Below are 22172 nucleotides of genomic sequence, written 5' to 3'. Positions count from 1 at the left end.
ATTCAAAATGAAAAATCGTTTTACAATTCTTCAAAAGCTTCTAAATTTTCGTTTAGATTCTCCAAAAATCTACGTTTTGGTTTAAATTAGTTGAAATTTTTTAAAGTTTTAAATTGATTTAGAATCTTTTTAAAAATTATAAATATCTCTTTAACTTACTAGAATTTTTTCGAAATGAGTAAGTGTTCAACTGTTATGTATACATAAAAATTCCACACTTTCACCTACAAATTTAAAAAGTACAAAATGAAACAATTAAAATTGTAACTTTCAAAGTAAAATATATATCGTTTTTTTTATATATAAATGATAATTATTTCAAGAAAATAATATAAATGCTAATATGTTGAAAAAAATAATCACAACATTAAAATATTAACTGAAATTTAATTAAATTTGTTTTTTTAATTAGTGTATCAAAAACTAAGGTTTCGAGAAAATGATTTTACCACAATGTGTATTAGATTTTTAAAGATTTTTTAATACATTAAAAAAAAATTTTATCAAAATAATGAAAATCATTATTATTAAGCTTTTGCAATTTTTAATAATTATTTGAATTAATAAAAACTGTGCTGCAAATTAAAGCACTCGAAGTGGAACTCTCGTTTTTTTAACTTTAAAGATTGAAAGTAAACATTTTTTTAATTAAAAAATGTTGTATCCAAATACTCAATAATTTTATACGCGTAAAATGGAAGTTACTAACACTTTTTAACTAAACAGTTTTAAATTATATTCAATTAAAGTGCCAATTTTTTTTTTACTTTTATAAATTGTAGAGTTTACATATTAGTACATATATAATAAAGATTGAACAAATATTAGAGATAGAGTTTAAAACTCTAAATTGTAAAATCAATCAACGAATTTAACATTTTGTAAATGATATAATTTTAAGCAATTTTAAGCTGGAAGCATTAAAAATTGAACGATTTTATTTTTTCCGGAACTGAATACGTCTTAAATTACAAGATAAATTGATTTTATTTAGAACAGTTTAAAAATACTTAAAATTCTTCAAAATTTTATTTTAAAATCTTTTAAAATGGTTCAAATTTTTCTGAAAATCCTGTCAAATTAAACAAATTTCCTTCAAATCTTCCACATTCATTTTTAACAAATTCGTAAATCTTTCTAAATATTTTCCAATATTCTCTTTAAATTAATGTTTCAAAACAGAAAATCATTTTCAATTTTTATAGGAAGCTTAAGGAAATATTTTTTATTCTTTTGAAGCCTTTTACAATTATCCAATGAATTCTAAACATCTCTTCAACCTACTCGAATTTTTTCAAAAAATAATAGGCTGTTGCTTACTTATACATAAAAGTTCAATAATTTGACTAATAAATTTACTTTTTTTTAATATAACAATTAAAACTATAACGTAATCGTAAATTTCAAGTTGAATCGTTTGAAAATGGGATATTTTAGACTGAAACAATATTTCAAATTTAATATACGCCTCTAATTATGAATATATATTATTTTAAAGTTATTTAAAAATTTAAAATAGTTTACAAAGTTTTAATCGGGCGTTCAAATCTGTTGAACTTAAATACTTCCAAATTGAAACAGTTTAATTTTTAAAGTTGAAATCTGGGAATTCTTAGATTTTGAACTTATTCCTAATCGTATTGTAAAATCAATTATTATTCCATTTTTATTCCTTAAAATATAGATCAATTTTGAAGATCATTAATCAATTTATATTCACAGTTGATCAACTCAAAATCTTTGTTATCTAAAATCTTCGATTTCAAAGGCTTCTAATTTTTAATTGTTAAGTTTTTAAAACTGCATTCTAAAAATATTTAAATCAAAATGTACGATTAAAAATATTTCATTCTAAACTGAATATCATAATTGAAAACCATAATTTAACTAAGTTTTTAAAAAAGCGGTTGAAATCAAACTTTGACAGATTATTTTTCTTAAAATTTGTACAATTCCAAGTCCAAAAATAAATTCACGGTCATTTCCCAGTTTTTCCTGGCCTGCAATTTATGTTGTTATTGATAGTTATTTTTGAAATTATAGATTTCAGCGAAATTTATAGACAATTCAAGGTTTTTTCAGGTATCTCAAATTTCTTCCTTATAAATTTTCAGAACATGGAACCATTCAAATATTTTGTATTTTTATAAAAAATTAACAGTTTCGCGAGTTTATTATGAATGTTTTTTTTTGTAGTTTCTAGGAATTCAATTAATATTGAAAGATATTCCTAAATATTTTAGCACGATCGATTAGTTAAATAATACTAAAAATGTAATTTATTATTCCTTGAATGTGCCTCTAAAGTCCATGAATTTGAATAATGATTCATTCAAATTTTTATTTTATCGACTAGTAATTAAAATTTAGTTCATATTTAGGTAAAATTAATGTAGGTACTATATTAAACTCAATTTAAACAGCCGATAAATATTTAACCAAATAGTTAAATTTTCAAACAAATAACTGAATTTATCACTAAAAAGTATCACTTTCGACTAAAAATGAAATAGTTAAACTAAGCAAAAAAAATTAATTTTCCAAACAAAAGAAATCTAAGTTTCACTTTCAATCAGGTAAATTTATTTTCCACCGAAATTGAATTTTGCACTAAACACGATAAATTTTCCACCAAACATTAAATAGTTAAATTTTCGGTTAAAAAATAATTTGATTAAAATTTAGTATTAGAAGTTAAAACTGCTGAATCTTAAACTGATAAGGTTGATTCTCCAAAGAAGATGACTAAATAGTTAAATTTTAAGTTAAAAATTAATGTTAACCAAAAAGATATATTTTCAAATAAAACTATGTAATTTTAAATTGGAATATTAAAATTTTTCTATAAGAACTAATTTTTAACAAAAACACAAATAATTTTCAAAAAAATAGTTACATTTTCAAACAAAAAATGTAGAAGTTAATGTATCAACCTAAAAAAATTGTTATTTTTTTATGAAGAAATAATGAAATTTAACCAAAAAGAACATTTTTTAAAAGAAATACATGAATTTTCAACTAAAATCGATTATTATTCAACCAAAAAAAGAATACTTAAATTTTCAGTTAAAAAAATTAATTTCAAACAAACAAAAACGAATTTTTAACAAAATAGTTCAATACAGTAATATAAAGCTAGCTGTACAGATTAAGCATAATTGTTATTTAATTTAATATTAACTAAAAATACTCCTAAAAAATATAATTTTTTAATCAAAAATTAAATAATTACATTTTTAGTCAAAAAATGAATATTCAAATGAAGATAATTTTTAAGTAAAATTATAAAATTTTCAACTGGATCAATAGTACATTTTCAGTTCAACAAAATTTTCAAACAAAGAACATCCAAAGAAAAAACAAGTTTTCAATCAAACAACTCATTTTCAACAAAAGCAATACATTTTTAATTAAAACGATCAATCTTCAAAAAAATTAATTATTAACAAGAGGGTTTAAGTTACAACCAAATAATTTTATTTCCAGTCTAAAAGATGAATTCTCAACTTGAATGATTTATATTTAACTTTCAAAGCAAAAGATAATTTTCTACCAAAAAGATTAACCTTTTACAAAGTAGTTATATTTTCAATCAGAAAAAAATTAAACTTTTAACAAAGAATTTAACTTTTAATCAAGTAGTTAAACTTTTATCTAAAACAAGATGAAGTAGCAACGAAAAATGAAGCAAAAAATTTTAAATCGACATATCTGAATCTAAATCACTTTTCTAAATTGACCAAAATAATTAAAACAATGAAAGCTTGAATTTTGCTACAATAAGTGAATTCCCGGTTTTTTTCGGGTAAGTAAAATTCTCGTTCAATTTGTTTATTAAAAAACAATTCAATTTAACCATGAAGAACAATTTTTGAACAAAGTACATGAATTTTCAACCAGATACTTAAATTTTCAATTGAAATCGATTAATTTTTGAATAAAAGCAGAACAGTTACATTTTAGTGGGAAAAATTATTTTTGAACTAAAAAAAGAGTAATCAACAAAATAGTTCAATACAGTAACTTAAAGCTACTTTTACAGTTTAAGAACTATTATTATTCAATTTAATATTGTAAATTTTAAAAAAATGTAGCAAGCCCTCGAAAAAATTTTGACTTTTTTTCCAAACGGTTTTTTGAGCTGAATTAAAAATTATGTTTTTATTTAACAAAACAATCGACCTTTATATCCTCGCTTAAGATAACATTTTAAATAATTGCGTTCTTACATTTGAATGTTAGGCATGAAAAAGGGATTCAAATTTTTATTCTAAATTCAATTTCTTAAACTTTAATCAAGACTTTTTTTAAGTTACTCACACGTAGGGATTCCTCAATTCTTCAGTCATGAAATTGAGATAATTCCAGCCAGAGTAAGAAAATATACCTAAGTAGAATCCAACTGCAATTTTACCAGGTTGGGACTTCGTATTTTTGAACGGTTCTTGAAAGCTTTCGTTGTGTCCTGTAAGCAAATTTTAATTATTATTTTTTTTTTTAATTTTCATACATCTTGTTATTTATTGGAATATAAAATTGATAAAGTACCCATTGCGAGCCAAACCAAGCCGGAGAGAATAATTAGAGCCACAGCGCCGATTTTAGCAAACATGAAAAAATTTTGCATTTTTGAAGTTTCCTTAACACCGTAGCAATTAAGGAAAGTTAAGAAACCTGAAAACAAAATTGATCCTACGAAATATTCTACATTTTAATCTGAGAAGATTTTTTCTTATTTTTTTCTTACATATCACAGCGGCTGCTATTAATCGTTCGGCGTCTGCGGGAACAACATCACAGCCATAATAAAAAGGTTGTAAAACATATTTAGCTACGGTCAAGGCCATGATGGCGTTTGTAGTTGGTCTGTAAGGAGGTGATTGAACAATTAGATTTGATTAAATAGGCGAGAATTGCCGTTGGAATCATCAAAGACATTTATTTTTACAATTAAAATAAAATAATGTTTAATTCCTCAATAAGAAATCTTAGGATCTTTCTTTTAAATAAATATCTTCGGGTTAAAAATTTATTATTAATAATAATATTATTAATAATAATAAATGATTTATTCGTAAAAAATTAGCGTATAAATCCATTCAAATATTTCGCATTTTTAAAACAATTGACTCGGAATTTAGCTTATAAAGCTTTGATTAATTATAATACAAGATATTCTTAAATATAAGAGTACCATCGATTAATTAATTAAATAATACTAAAAACTTAATCATTTCTTAAATTTTGTCTTCAAAGTCCATGAATTTGTATAATAATTGATTTTTTTAAACAAATTAGATGGATTTCCAATTAAAAAGATTAATTTTCTACCAAAAAAGACGATTTTTCAATAATTTAGATGAATTATCAACCAAATAGATGAATTTAAAATAAAAAATATCAGTTTGCAACAAAAAGTAGAAAAGTTCAATTTTTAGTCAAAAAAATTAATTTTTTACCAACAAAAAAAGCAACAAATGTTCAACCAAAGTGATGAATTTTTAACCAGAAAAGATGAATCTTCCACTGAAGCAGATGAATTTTAAGCTAAAGTTGAACTTTTTAACCAAATAGCTTAACTTTCAACCAATTAGTTTTATTTTTAACCAAAAAGTTGAATTTTCGAACAAGAAGATTAACGTTTTACGAAAAAATACGGTTTTCGACAAAATACATTCATTTCCAATGAAGCCATTGAATTTTCTACTAAAAAAGACAAAGATTTTTAAAAAAATTACTTTTTATATAAAAATATCATTTTTCAAAGAAACTGATAAAGCAACTAAAATTATGAGTCTATAATTGGAATAGCTGAATTTTCAAGAAAAAATATCAATTTTCAACAAAAATGATTATTCTTTAACTCAAATAGTTTAATTTTCAACCAAAAATGCGAATTTCAACCAAGAAGATTAATTTATATCAAAAAATACGAATTTTCAATAAAATATATAAATTTAAAAACGGAGTTAAATTTGTCAACCAAAAATTGAATATGTAAATTTTCAGTTGAAAAAAACTCAACTGGAATAGTTACATTTTCACTTGAAAAACTAATTTTCAAAAGTAGTTACATTTTCAAAGAAAGTGATAAATTTTCAAATAAAACAATGAATTTTCGACTAAAATAGTTTCATTTCAAATAAAAAAAGAATTGCCAACTAAGGAATAGACCTATGACTAGAATACTTTAATTTTCAATCGAAAACTTGAATTTTCAAACCAGAAAATTAATTTGCACCAGAAAAAAATGCATTTTTATTTGAAAAAGTTAACTTTGTAAATAAGAGTTAAATAGTTGTATTCTTGGTTAACAAAATTAATTTTCAACCAAAAACATAAATTTTCAACAAACAATATGAATTTTTAACTACAACGATGGAATATTTGACTGAAATAGTTTCAATATCAATTAAAAATAAATTTTCAGTAAAAGAAAAATCGAATTTTTAACAAATAGCGCATTTTTTAACCAAAGTGATGAATTATGAATTAAAATAATAAATATTCAACAAGAAAAAATTTATTGTTAACAAAACAGTTCAACCCTCAATCAAGTAATTAAATTAATTTTCAATCAAAAACAAATACATGATTTTTCAAATAGATACTTGAATTACCAAATAAAAACGATCAATTTTCAACCAAAAATAGAATATTAAAATTTTCAGTTAACAAAATTAATTTTTCACAAAAAAAAGGTTTACAACAAAATAGTGAAATACAGTAATATAAAGCTATTTTTACAAATGAAGAATCATTGTTATTCAATCTTATAGTGAAGTTTAAAAAAAATACGCTCCAGGTTTTTCAGGATATTTTCAAGGATCCCAAGAAATTTTAAAGAGGTTTAAAAAAATTTTGAAGTAATTTCCTAAATTTTCGAAACATTTTTAAGAATTTTATATGACCTATAAGGTTTTAGGATATTTTAAAAGATTTCAAGGGGAGTTTGAAGGATATAATCAGATTTCTGAGGAAATTCAAGATTTTAAAGAATTTGAAGCGATTTTCATTTCTTTTTGAAATTTGAAGGACATTTTTAAATTTAGATTAAGAGTCATAATCCGTTGAACACGATAGTATCTGGTTAAAAAAATAATAACTTAGCAAATTAACATTGCAAATTTTTTTAAACTTCGGAATGAGAATTTAAAAATTAAGAAACATCTTTCAAAATACAGTAATTTCAAATGGAAAAAATTAATACATTGAAAACGATTTTAGTCACCAAAAAACTTTAAATTTAGTCACCAACACAAAATTTTAGACTCAAATCTTTTAATATTTCAACTATTTGAAGTACGCATATTTAAGTTGCTTCAAAAATTAATAATTTTTAAATTGCTAATTATAATTTCCAAAATTCAACCAATTGAAGTTTAATTGCAAAATTAAAATCTATGAAAGGGAAAAATTAAAACTTTATTTTTAATTTTTAATTTCAAATCTTCCATTAGAATTATTATTAAACCTTGAAATTTTCCTATCAAATATTTTTCAATTTGAAATGATTTATTCATATAAATCTTTAACTGAAAATTAGACAATTGACCAAAAAAATACAAAACAAGATTGCTCTAACAGGAATCCAATTTTTGAAATTGTAAAATTTCAAGCTTTTCAATTCGAAAATGCTTCATATTTACATCTAACATGATGAAATTAAAAAATATGAAGGCATTTATTATGAAATTTATAAATATTAAATAGCGGAATTGCCTCAACATATTAAATATTTGAATTTGAAACTACAATATTGTTAAATTTAGAATTCGAAAACCCTCAAAATTAACGTGAAAACTAATTTAAGAAAAAACTTTACTTTCAAGGGCCGTTTCTGCCAAAAACCACTAAATTTCACCGTTCAAAATTGCAGACTATTAAATATCGTGAACATTTACAGTTTTATTTTTTTAAACACTATGAAAATTATATGCTTTCTAATTGGAAACTTTAAAAACTCAGAAAACGCACGAATTTTGAGATAAAGAAAATCTCATAGATTATGAGACATTCAATTTGACTTCGGAAGTAAAATTTGGAAGAATTATTATACAAAATGTGTTTACTTACACGAAGATTACATTAGCTGCCCATAAATACAAAAATGCTGGCAAGTTGCCAAAGGCCTCTTTAATATAGGCATAATCTCCACCACTACGTGGAATACTAGTTCCTAATTCAGTGTAGCATAAAGCACCGATCATCGAAAGCAATCCACATAGTACCCAAAGTATTAATGAGAGCCCTACACTTCCAACTTCTTCAATTACTTCCTTTGGCGATATAAAAATACCTGTAAAAGCAGAAAGGAAGGTGTTGATTAATAAAAATGCAAAATATTGCATATTTGTGACTGAAAAATGTTGCATGAAATTGCTAAAAGTCTCATGAATTTTATAGATTTTTATAGATTTGCATGGTCTTAAACAGAAAATAGTTTAGAAACATTAGTACAGACCTACAGGCACCGGACTCAATTTATCAGGAAAAAGAACCAAATTTGTAAATTTATTAAAATACTTTATTCGGAGTCTCTAAAATTCCTCAGAGTTACTTAAATTCTCGAAAATCTTATAAAATCCTTTGAAAATAGTTTGAAATATTTATGAATTTTGAAAATCCTGTTAAATTCCTTGAAATCTTTTAAATTAGCTCACTTAATTCTGATAAAAATCTGTTAAATTTATATAAATATTATAAAACGTGTCAAATTTATTTATATCTATTGAAATCCGCTAAAAATCACTTGAAATCAACCTATACCAATATTTTGAAATCCTTAAAATTCTCTGAAGTCCCTTGAAATAATAAAAATACCCTAAAAGCTTTGATATACATTGAAACCTTTCCAAATGCTTATAATATTTTGGAAATCGTTTGCAGTCCCATTAATTTTGCTATAATTTCTGAAATGTCTTTGAAATTTATTAAATAAATATTTCAGTATTCCTTAAAACAATTAAAATCTTTGCAAATTCTACGAATTATCTTTAAAACTGTTGGAATTTTTATATGCCTGGAAAAAACTGGAACTTTTTTTTTATTTCAAGATAAATTTTAAATACTCTATTTGTGGTTGAAAATTAAACTTTTTTGGTTGAAGATGCATCATTATATTTCAAAATTCATCTCTTTGGTTGAAAAATGAGCTATTTTGTTTCAAATTCGCGTTTTGTTTGGCAGAAAATTCTTTTTTTACATCCGATAATGTATATTCCAGTTCAGTATTTCATCATTTTAGTTTACAAAAAGTTCTTTTTGGTTGGGCATTAGTTTTATTAACTAAAAATTGAATTATACAACTTTTGGGTGAAAAATTAAATTTTTAAAAATAAAAATTAATTTTTTGTAGAAATTATTCTTCTGGATTGAAAATTCAACTTTTTGTTTAAAAATTAATTATTATATTTAAAGATTCCAATGAATACCAAAAATTCCCTCTCTTACAAATCTATAAAAATTTTAAGGATAAAACATTTCCATCTTCTAATTAAGAAAAAATTAAAACAAACAATTATCCCACTTCCAACTCTATACAAATTTAAAAAATAAAAAATTTCACTCTTCAAATGAAGAAAAAAATGTCTACCCTTCCTATTCAATATAAATTACAATAATAACAAACAAGCCTGTTCCAATTAAAAAAAAAACAAAGTAAACCGAAAATTAGCTCTCTCCCAACTTAATACAAATGTTAAAAACCAAAATTTTCCTCCCTTTAAACTCAATACAAATATTAAAGATGAACCATTTCCCTTTTCTAATTCAGAAAAAATGTGGACCAAACACTTCCCAGCATTCCAACTCAATAGAAATAATAATAAAAAACACGCCTCTCACATTAAAAAAAAACACACACAAAAGTTTCTCCCTTCCAAGTCAATAAAAATGATGAAAAAAAAATTACCTCTTTCAATTCAGAAAAACAACTAAAAACCAAAAATGTTCTTCCTTCCACTCGATACCAGTTTCAGTAATATAACATTTCTATCTTCCCACTTAGAAAAAATTAAAACCAAAAATACTCCCCTATCTAACTGAACAGAAATGATAATATAAAAAAACAAGCCTCTTTCAATTCAAAAAAAAAAAATGAAAACCAAAAATTTCCTTCCTTCCAAATAAATAGAAATTCTAAGAATGAAACATTTTCCTCTTTTAATTTAAAAAACATTAAGAATACAACATTCTTTCGTTTAACTTAATTTAAATGTTTAAAAAATGGCCTCTTCCTATTCAGAAAACAATGAAAACCAAAAATGTTTTCCCTTTCTACTCAGTACAAATTTTAAAGTAAATATTACCCGCTAAATAAAAATGTTTAAAAAAACAGGCCTTTTTAAAAAAACATAAAATAAATATAACCTAAAAATTCCGTTCTGTCCAAGTCAACAAAAATATTAAAAACCAAATCCCGGTCTCTTCTAATTCAAAAATAAAGTAAAAACCGAAAATGTCCTCCCTTCCAACTCAATAAATATGTTTTAAAAAAGATTATTCTTCCAGTTTATAAAATATTTTTAAAAAAAATTTCTTTCTTTCCAATTCGATAAAAAACTTACAAATATAAAAGGTTCACCTGCAAATTCTACAAAAATCAAATACTACAATTTCCTCGTTTCAAAATCAATAGAAAGTTTTAAAATACCAAATTTATCTGCCTTCACTTCAATAAAAATATCAAAAACAAAAAATTCTTTATATTCCGAAGAAAAATAAATACAAAGATTTTTCTTTTATTTGATATTAAAATGGTGAAATTTCAACGTTTCTTTTTAATAAATAAATAAATACTTTTAAGTTGAAATAGTTCAATTTCAAGTCATTTCAAATTAATAATTTTTGAATTGTTATCTATATAGAAAAATTTAACACTTTCACTTAAAATTTTTAGAACTAAATAGTTAAAATTGTAACTTTCAAAGTATAAAAGCACTCTGAAATTTTAAAGATCCATAGCTTTCTATTTCAAACTATTCAGTTTTAAGTTGTTTAGTTTTGAATATATTTGATTTATCATTGCTCACTTTAAGTAAACGATCAAATATTGCTAAATATTAATAAGCTGCTCGTTTTTAAATTTAAGATTTCAAAATTATTAGGTTAAAAGTAGAATATATTAGAATTCTTTCGATTTGAAACAGTTCAATTTTCAATGTCAAAATCTGTAAATTGTTTAATTGTGAACAGATTCAGAATTGCCTTGTAAAATAAATTGTTGTTCAATTTTGAACACTCGAACTATAGTTTAGTTCGAAAATCGTTAATTAATTTATATTTACAGTTGATCGACTTAAAACTTTTTTATTCAAAATTTAAATATTCTTATACCAAAAGAGTGTATAATTACGCATTGTGAAATAAATAATTTCATAATAAATTTAAAATGTAAAAATAAAGTTGAAATCGAAATTTTCTTAAAATACAATTTATCATGTGATAAGAAATTATCGATATTTCAACTGCTTTGATCGATTTTCCTTCTAAAAATATGTAAAATTCCTGATAAAAAAAATCACTGTTATTTGCCGGTCTCCGAAAATTATCAGTTTCCCGGCCCAATGTCCATCCTGTAATTGTTATTTATTTTATATTTAATTTCTAAGATGATCAATAAGAAAATAGAATTCTTACCTGATCCGAGTATGATGCCCAAAATAATAGCAACGCCTTCTAGCAAACCTAGTTGCTTTTTCATTTGTACTTTGTCCGAGACACCATTTGGCATAGGACTTGCCCCTTTTTCTGCAGAACTTGCTCCTTTTGCCACAGGACTTGCACCCTTTTTCACAGGACTTGCTCCTTTTGACACAGGACTTGCCCCTTTTGCCGCGGGACTTGGCCCCCTTTCCACAGGACTTGCCCCCCTTTCCACAGGACTTGCCCCCTTTTCCGCAGGACTTGCTCCCTTTGCAACAGGACTTGCCCCCTTTTCCACAGGACTGGCACCCTTTTCTGTAGGACTTGCCCCTTTTTCTGCAGGACTTGCCACATTTCCCACGGGACTTGCCTCAAAATCAGTTTCCTCGCCTCCTGGATTCAGGGGTTGCAATTCCAAAGGATCGTTTGTAGATCCTTTGCGTGACATTTTGACTGTAAGAAAGAAAAAATTTATATTTACGAAGAATTTACTTTCATAAATACAGACCTCACAGTCCCTATTAGGATCAAATATAGGGAACAAATGGTACTTTTTGTCATGCTCATACAGTACTTTTTTTGTGCTCGGAGGATAACAAATGCAGGATAAATTCATAAGACGTCGAAAAAAATCAAGTCAAATCCAAAAGAATTCGAAAACATTTTTTAAATAAAAATCGAATGGATATAGAGGAATTCAAGGTAAACGAGAAGAGTTTGATGAAATTCATAAAAGTTCCAGGAGAATTAAAAGAAAATGCAACTGAATCGAAAATAATTTAAAAATATGAAAAAACGTCTGTGAAATGAAATGAGCTTAAAAAATTAAATGTAATTCAAAAGAATTTGATGAAACTCCTCAGAATGTAACGTGAGGTAAAAAGGCTGCAGGATAAATTATAGTTATTTAATTATATAAAAGAACAAACTATAATATATATATATTAAAAGTTATAGTATGGGCTGCACATAGGGTACCATAAGGACTGAATCTTTAAAATAGGGTACTTAGGGACCTGTAAATATTAAAATATTGATGGTATATCTTCCATTAACATCAATAACAGAAATTTAAACAATTGTAAAAAAGCATCTCTTCTCACGGGGACGTCGCTAGTAAGATTTTATTATGCTTAGTTTTACAAAAAAGCTCGACGCACCTTGAGTGTCTTTAAATAAATGACTATTAGCCCGGTGAAAAGTGACAATTTTTTAATCAATTGTGTAAATCCAAAAAGAACAGTTTTCTATCAAAAGACGAACGTTGAAAAAACTGTCCAATCTTCGACCAAACAGAGACGAATTGTGAATTAAAAAAAAAAATGGAACATCAAAATCAAATATGAGAAATAATTTGAGCGGATTGAAATTCTGAGCTAAGCCTGCGCTACTTCTGTAACGATAAATTTTTAAATTTTAATCATTCTAAGACGTGCCAAACTAATTCAAATCAAATATGGGATTGATAAAAGTTAACACACAAACATTTATTGATCTAAACGAGTCCCAAGAACTTCTGCCCGTCTTTACGCAAACTATTAATAAGTTCCATTCATCCTTATAAAGTTGCCCATTGAGACTGGTCTCAAAATAATAATAAAAGTAGTATCATATCAAAACATTTAATAAATTAACGATAAAGAAAACTTTGGTCGCCAAAAGAACCAACCACTCTTAAAGCATAAAATTGCCCTAATAGAGTGTGTCCATTGTGACCAAATTAATCGATTATCATATCGATTGACCTTTAATATTAAAACATTTAATTGCAAATTAGGGAAGTTATGGTCAATTATATTTAAAAAATTTCTTTTTTACATGAAAAATGTGTCCATTAACAGAACTAAAAGTTGATGCAAGAATAGAAGACTCTTTAATGTGATGAGAATTAATTGACCTACAGCATCAACAGAACTTTTTAAACGAAAAATCATTAATGCTTCATTTTTTTAAAGTAATCGACAGTTTCACGATTTTATTATAAATAACGTTTTTTTTCATTTAAAAGGAATTCACTTAATATTACCAGATATTCCTAAATAGTTTAGAAAATTTAAAATTGTTGAAAAAATTTTTTATTTTATCTGCTAATACTTAAAATTTAGTACATATTTAGGTCAAATTAAAGCGGATACTATATCAAATTCAATTTAAACCTCTTAAATTTCCTAACTTTTCAAATAAAAGTTTGGATTTACAAAAAGATAGATGAATATTTTTAAAAATAGTTGATTTTTCAAACAAATAACTGAACTTTTGACTAGAAAATATCAGTTTCAACAAAAAATGGAATAGTTAAATTTTCAGTGTAAAAAATTAATTTTCCACAAAAAAAAAAGATTTATTTAAAAAAAAAACCTAGTTTCACTTTTGGAAAGGTAGTTTTAATACCAACCGAAAAAGGGAATAAATAACAAATATGATGGCTATTTAATTGGAATACTTAAATTTTCAACGAAATAGTCGAATTTTGAACTGAAAAAGATTAATTTTCACCAAAAATTAAATAGTTACATTTTCGGGTAAGAAATAGTTTGATTAATTTAATATTGTAAGTTAAAACTACTGAATCTGTAACTGGTATAGTTGATTTTTCAACCCAAAAAATAAATTTTTAACCAAGATGATTTATTTCTACCAAAGAAGACGAATATTCACGAAAATACATGAATTTTCAATTAAAAAGATGAATTGTCAACCCACATTGGAATAGTCAAATTTTCCAGTCAAAAACTAATTTTTAACAAAAACACAAATACTTTGCAACAAATACTTACATTTTCAAACAAAGTGATTAATTTAAAAATAAACTGATGAATCCTTAACTAGAATAGTTGAATTTAAAAACAAAAAGATGAATTTTCCACAAAAAGCTTAATTTTCAGCCCAGAAGATTAATTTTTGCTAAAAAAGTCGAATATTAAATTAAAAAATATAATGAGCTAAACAAAAAATTAATTTTTAACAAAATAGCTTATTTTTCAACCAAGGAGATGAATTTTTAATTAAATTGATGAATCTTCAACCAAAGTATTAGCTATTAACAAAATAGTAACTTTCAACCAAGTCATTACATTTGTATTAAAAAAAAAACTAAATTTTAAAGAAAAATTTAGTATTTAATCTTGCAACTAAAACCGATTAAGTTTCAACCTAAAAACAGAATTTAATTCAATTTAATATTATAATTAAAATTTTTTTTAATGAAGCACGCACTCCCAAAAGTGCACATAAAATAGGTAATATCAAATTTTAAACATAAACATAGGATAACACCCAAGATCGAATTTATAGCTAGTTTGATATATTGTAAATGGAATTATGCCGTGGTTTGGAAGAACACCGTTAACTGTATGTCGAGTAAGTCCCCTGTTCCGCCTACCGTTAATTGAATTCAGGTGAATTTTATCAGATTTGCAGTTAACGGTGTTCTTCCAAATCACGGCAGAATTCAAAAATGTATTTTCAGACGAGTTTCAATGAGCACATTCTATTAAGGCGATTTTTTTTATTTTTGAGGGTATATGGTTTTTTACACCAAAAGTTTTCCTCATTTTTATTTATTTTTTTAATATATACATATTTTGTTCGAGGTATCCAAAGACGCATTTTGAGACCGGTCTCAGTGGGCAAATTCAAGTATGTATTTGATTTAAAAAATTACCTTTTGGATTAAAAACTCATATTTTTCGAGACATTTTTGTAGAAAATTCGCCTCTTTTGGAAAAAATTAATCTTTTTGAGTTCAAAATATAACCGGTTAAAAGTTAGCCTGTTTTCATTGCAGATTCAACTATTTTGCTGAATTTTATTTTATGAACTAAACTGTTTTAATTTAAAATGAAATTTTGTTCGTCAAAACTTTGACTAAATAGTTTAACGTCGAACAATGCACTTGTTTAAAAATTCACTTTTTTGGTTGAAAATTCATTATTTTAGTTCAGAATTGATCTCTTTGGTTGATAGAATAATTATGAAATTTTTTGTTTGTTTCTAAAAAAACAATATTCTTTGTGGAAAATTCATTTATTTGGTTGAAAAATTCATCTTTCTTGGAAACATTGAACATTGATTGATTTGACTTCAAAATTTATCTCTTTGGTTTAAAATATAATTATTTCGTTGAAAATTCGTCAATCTTGATTTAAAAAATCACCCTTCATTGTGGAAAATTCATACCATTGGTTAAAAAATTCAACTATTCGGTTTAAAAATCTACAATGATTTGTAGAAAATTCGTCTCTTTTGGAAAACATTTAATCTTTTTTGGTTAAAAATATAACCGGTAAAAAATAAAATTTGTTTTGATCGAGGATTCAACTGGCTTGTTGAAGATTTTTTTAATGAATTCAACGGTTTTAATTAAAAATTAAAACCATTTTGTTGAAATATTAACGATGTACTACAGGTGTCGTTGATAATTCTTTTTTTTTTAGTTAAAAATTCACCTAAGTGGGTAAAAGTTGAACTATTTCGTTAAAAATTCACTTTTTGGTTGAAGATTCATCCCTTTAATTTAAAATTTATCTCTTTAGTAAACATTATAACTATTTCGTTGAAAATGCGTCTTTTTTGGTAGAAAAATCAATCTGAAATTTAACCAGTTAAAAACTAACCTGTTTGGGTTAAGGATTCAACTATTTTGATTAATTTTTTTCATGAATTCAACTGGTTTTAATTTAAAATTAAAATCTTTTTTTGTTAAAATATCAATTATTTACTACGTTTTTTTTGGTTGAGAATTCATTTTTTTGTTCAAAAATTCGACTAAATAGTTACAAGATGAAATATATAATTTTATAAAAATTCATAATTTTAGTTAAATAATATTCTTTTTTGGCAGAATATCAATCTTATTCATGTAAATTTGTCTATTTGTTTGAAAAATTCAACTTTTTGGGTTAAAAAGTTAAAATCATACATTTAATTTAATTAATATTTAATTACATTAGTTTAGTGAATAAGAGAACACTATTGAATTACAAAAGATAAAATAAAAAATAAGTTATATTGTATAAAAATTGTACTGGATGAAACAGACTTCAGGCATTGCCTGTTTATGGTTCATAAAATAAATGAAAAAAAAATTCGTTTTGTAGAAGCTCCGTCTATTTTGGTAAATATTTAATCTTTTTTTATTAAAAATACTACCGGATAAAAATAATTGTTTTGATTGAGGAAACTACAATTTTGTTGAATTTTTTATGATTCATTTTTTGTAAATATCAATTATCATATTTTTCGTTGAAAAATAATCTGTTTTCGATAAAGATTTAAGTATTTTTGTTGAAAATTAATCTTTTTTAATTAATTCAACTAATTTTATTAAAAATATATTTTTTTTTAAATATCAAATTTGAGAAATAATATAGGCTGGTTAAAAATTCGACTACTTGGTTAAAAGTTGAACTACTTTGTTAATAATTTATTTTTATGGTTGAAGATTCATCACTTTACGTCAAAAATAAAACTTCTTTGTGACAAATTCAATTTTTTGGTTAAAAATTAATATTTTGGGTTAAAAATGCATATTTTTGGATTCAAAAGTTAAACTGGGTTTTGTACAAAATTTGTCTCTTCTGTATGAATAAAACTTTTTTTTTATTAAAAATGAAAATATTTTTTTGTTAAAATATTAATTGTGTAGTACATTTTTCTTTTAGAATTCATGTTTTTGTCTTAAATTCGACTAAATAGTTACAATATTTTCGTTTGTAGAAAAATCAATCTTCTTTGCGGTTAATTTATCTATTTGTTTGAATATAACTTTTTAGTTAAAAATTAATATTTTCGGCTCAAAAAGTTTAAACGTTTAGCAGAAAATTCGTCTTTTTACATTATCATCATTTATGATTGAGAAAGTATTAGAATTGTGCGAAATTTGACACCACAGTTTTTCAACGGATCTCCACGTTTCGAGGCCCCCTGAATCCAAAAATCAACTTTTTACGATAGCATCTGTCTGTCCGTCCGCCCGTAAACACGATAACTCTCGAAAAAATAAACGGATCAAATCCATCTTTGGTACACTTTTTTCAGGTCCTAAAAGAAAGGACCAGTTCGTTGACCAGTCATTTTTGATAAAACTTCAAAAAGTGAACACATATTGAAAATTTTTGAGACCACTTTTTTCTGAATTAAAAAATTCTATGTACGGATATTTATATTATTAAAAAGAACAAACATTTTATCCTGATGACTTTTCTCGATACAAAGAAAATTTTCAGAGTTATAGCATTTTCAAAAATTTTTAAATCAACCGAAAATCAAAATTTTAAGAGAAAAAACGCACGATATGAAAAAAATTGAACAGAAGAAAAACATTTCTTTTTGAAAGCCCTACAAGATTATCATAACAAAATTTTTAGATTTTCTTGAAAAATAAAAATGTGTGGAAAACGACGAAAGTTACGAGAAAAAAAAAGATTAAAAAAAAACTAGTTTTTATTAAAAAGGTCTATATATATTTTTAAATAACAACTATTAAATTTTTTAGAATTAATATTTTCACGTTAAAAATGGGACTGAACGGTTAAAAGTTGGACTACTTTGCTAAAAATTCATTTTTTTGGGTTAAAAAGTGAAACTGTTTTGTAGAACAATTATCTCTTTCGGATGAATTCAAATGTTTGCTTATTTGAAATTAAAATCTTTTTTGTTGGAAGATTAATTATCTACTCCCAGGGTGGCCACTATTTTTTCCATTTTCGTCTCCCGCCTTTCTATCGGTAAATATTCGTGATTTCTCCCAATTTATAACAAAATTAACTCTTTTTGCCAAAATCACAATTTTTTCACATATATTGTCAATTGCGGAAGTCGCTAAATATCAGAAAAACTTTTTGCAAGACATTGATTGATTTTAAGCTATATAATAAGGATAATAAAATTTGTATGCCTAATAAAAAAAATACAGAGATGCGTTGTATTGCACACCAGCAGTAAATCCACATGCGCAAATCGAGCGTTCCTGCCGCTGAAATTCTATTTACTAACATGAAAATATGCAAAATTGAAAATCCATTATTAAACTAATTTTTTAATATAAGGTTTTAAATATTTTTGAAAGAATGTTTAATAATTTCGAATTTCTGGCGCCTGAAATTATAAGAAAAAATATACGAACGATTTTGGACGAAGCGCTAAAAATTAAAAATTCTTAATTTGATTGGGAGAATCACGAAACTTGCATGATTTTAGATTAAAATGTCAAAACGTTGAAAATAAAATATTTAAGATTCATATTTTGGAAATAGGATCATTTAAAATTCAGAGAAATTGAAATTGTATTCTTCATAATTAAAAGCGTTCAAAATTGAATAATTAAAGATTGAAAACTTTTAAATTTGAATAATTTGAATTCAAAGCGATTAAAATTCCACAATTTAATATTGAAAACTAAATTGAATCTTTCATTAAAGGTATTCTTAAAAAAAACCATTCGAAATAAATAGTAATTTTCAATGGGAAACGTTAAAAATTAAAAAATTTCTACTCCCGAACGTTGAAATTTAAGCAAACGCGAACTTCATTTAAAACTGGGAATTATTTTATTCGTCAAAATTTATGATATTAATAGTTGTATAGAATGAAACCCTTTAAATTTGCAATTATTGGAAGTAAATTAAAATCGCTTAAAAATTAATCATTTTTAAATTGCTAATAATACTTTCTAAAAATTACCCAATTGAATTTTAATAAAAAATTAACACCTATGAAATGAAGCAAATGTAGCGTTGTTCATAAAAATTCAAAAATCTGAAAGTTTAACCATTCAAAATTACCGAAATTGTCCATTTACTGTTCTATCAATCTCAGATAATTTAACTTTCATCGTTTTTAAAAATTTTTACCTCAATTTTAAATTTTTTAATATCAAATCTTCCTTTAGAATTATTATGTAATTTTTTAAATTATACAATTTTATGTTTTTCAATTCGAAATTGCTTTATATTTACATCCGAATTTTTTAAATTCAAAACTGACTATCAAGGCCTTTAATATAAAATTTTGAAATATTCAATAGCGAATTGGTCCTAAAACTTAGAATATTTGAATTGAAAACAATAATATATTGAAATTTAAAATTCGAAACCACCAAAAATTAATTTAAAAATTATTTTATGAACAAACTTTAGTTTTAAGGCCTCAAAGATTAAACTGATTTAGAATTGCACATTCAAAATATAATTGTAAATTAAGATTATAGAAATTTTAAAGACGAAAAATATATTATTAATAAGTATCATATCATGTAGTATCAAGTGATATTTCAAAGGACTGGATAGATTTTTTTCTAAAAGATATATTGTAAATAAATAAATAAAAATATATTGTAAACCTTTTTGTTGACATACCTACAGTCTTTAAAGGTCTTTTTGAATCTTCTCAAGAATCTCAGGAAAATTATATTTATATAATCTTAAAAATAAATAAACCTAAAAAATAGTTATTCTAATATTGTTATTTTTTTATTAAAATTCATTTTCACCAAAAAGACGAAGAACTACGCATAGCTAACGATTGACGATGCTAGTATGTTTAAAAAATTGCAATAATTTGTGCAATTTAAATTAGAAATAAATTTTGGAAAATGGAATAATTTCGAATATGTAGATTTCACATACGTTTTCTATAAAAAATTTGCATTTTCAGACTTAAATTTCAAACAATTTGCACTTGCATAAAATTTGAAGAATCTAAAAAAACATGAGAAAATAAAACAGATCATAAAAAAAATGAAGTAACTTTCTTATAATGGAATAATCCTATAAAAACACAAGGAAATTGTCATAATTAAATTCGGATGAGTAATTTTCTAACGTACTTTTTCGAAAATTTTATGAACGCAAGATAAATAGATAACGGGATTCAAGGTGATCCTGGTGTACTGCAGTAAGTACATAGAATAACAATGGCTATGCTCTTGAGAATTTAATATCTCCATATATACAAAAATTGCGAATCAGCAAATATTTTACTTACATCTACGAAAAATTGTTTTCAAATGGAGAAAAAAATTAAAACTACAATATATACTGACTTTTAGGAAAGAAACCACAAAATAAAATAACAATGGCCTATTTTCTGATACTTCTGATAAAATTATTTACAATATCTGGAATTTTTTATAACACCTGTTATCAAATATGGCAATGTAAACAAAACTGAATAACCTCAAATATCAAGCATACGAATATTTTAAATAAAAGTTCAGTCACTTACCTTTTTCTATTTTTGAACCTTATGATTTAAAAACCGAAACAAGTACTTTTTTGGAGTTTCCTTCAGCGATGAAAGCGTTTTTATTATTACATCACGCTGAATGTTAACCTCTTGGGAAAATGTAAATAAGCTTTGTTAGGGATTAAAATAAACAGTAATTCATTCTGAGGTGAATGGCAATACTGTGCTTATTTACGTAGGAATTAAACTTATAAAGAATCTGATAATTTGGAAGATGTAATTGTCCCTAACACGTGTTCCTTGAGCGGTTGTTCTGTAGGCAATGCAGAGAAATATGGTAATTTCCACAACCTTCGAAAGAGGGGGCTTTTTGTCTACTAGCGTCATCTACATACGCGGGAAATTTAAAATTGATATTTTGGTTTATTACCTGAATACTTTCACATTAAATTTTAGATTGACAAAGCGAAAAAACCCACAAGGGATAAGTTTTGGATTTAAAAAAGTAGATTGTTTTAATTTAATGAATAGATTAAAAATATTGAAAAATTATAATTTTTCACCTGTTGTAAAAATACAATTTTTGATTGATAATTGACAATAAAGTTACTTTTTCTTTTAAAATAAAAATTGCAATACTACTGCACGCATCTGGTTTTGGTTATATGGAATTTTATATTAATAAATATACAATTTTGGTCCGTTTTTTCATCTGTATTGGATAACTTTTCAACCAAAAAGGGAATAGCTACATTTTCAGATAAAAAACAGTTTTCGAATTAAATTTTCAACTAAAAGAGTTTAATTTTAAGGCCAGCATTTGAAAAAAAAACAATAACCCCACAGAATAGTTAAATTCACAAATAAATAGTTTAATTGTTAATTAAATCACTCCATTTTCTACCAAAGTATGTTAATTATAAATCAAAAATATGAAATTTCAGCAAATATTACCGTCTACTTTTCTAACAAAGTAGTTTAATTTTAAATAAAAATATGCAATTTCATTCAAATTTAGTTTTCTACTAAATAGTTTAATTTTCTATCAAAGTAGTTTAATTCAGAATGAAAAAAATATGAAATTAAAAAAAAATTATTTTCTACTTAATACTTCAATTTTTTATCAAAATTATTGTATTTTCAAGTTAAAAAGACGAATTTCCTACATGAAGGATAGATTTTAAACCCAAGCATATAAATTATCAAGAAGAAAATCAATTTACGACCAAATAGTTGAATTTTTGAACTAAAATTGTGCATAAAAGAAAGGTGAATCCTTAACCAGAACGGATTAATTTCCAATGATCATTGGAAATAGATTAAAAAACTTAGAAGATTAA

At 24.5% G+C, this 22172-nt stretch overlaps 1 protein-coding gene across 1 annotated transcript in view; it reads right to left on the bottom strand.

The window, feature by feature from the left end:
• LOC117171855 (Y+L amino acid transporter 2) overlaps window positions 1–21136 on the bottom strand; it is a 35938-nt gene extending 14802 nt beyond the window's left edge. The window contains exons 1-6 of the mRNA XM_033359490.1: window positions 20872–21136; window positions 11641–12099; window positions 8077–8299; window positions 4748–4866; window positions 4549–4674; window positions 4321–4465 (exon numbers count right to left, since the gene is read on the bottom strand). Coding sequence (XP_033215381.1) covers window positions 4321–4465; window positions 4549–4674; window positions 4748–4866; window positions 8077–8299; window positions 11641–12094 — 1067 coding nt within the window. The 5' untranslated portion in view covers window positions 12095–12099; window positions 20872–21136. The remainder of the gene's footprint in view (window positions 1–4320; window positions 4466–4548; window positions 4675–4747; window positions 4867–8076; window positions 8300–11640; window positions 12100–20871) is intronic.
• Between the last annotated feature and the right edge of the window lie 1036 nt (window positions 21137–22172).

The sequence above is a fragment of the Belonocnema kinseyi genome, chromosome 4 (genome assembly GCF_010883055.1).
Source record: "Belonocnema kinseyi isolate 2016_QV_RU_SX_M_011 chromosome 4, B_treatae_v1, whole genome shotgun sequence".
Lineage (NCBI taxonomy): Eukaryota > Metazoa > Arthropoda > Insecta > Hymenoptera > Cynipidae > Belonocnema > Belonocnema kinseyi.
The sequence above is the reverse complement of the archived record's forward strand: the minus strand, read 5'-3'. Positions and strand labels throughout refer to the sequence as shown.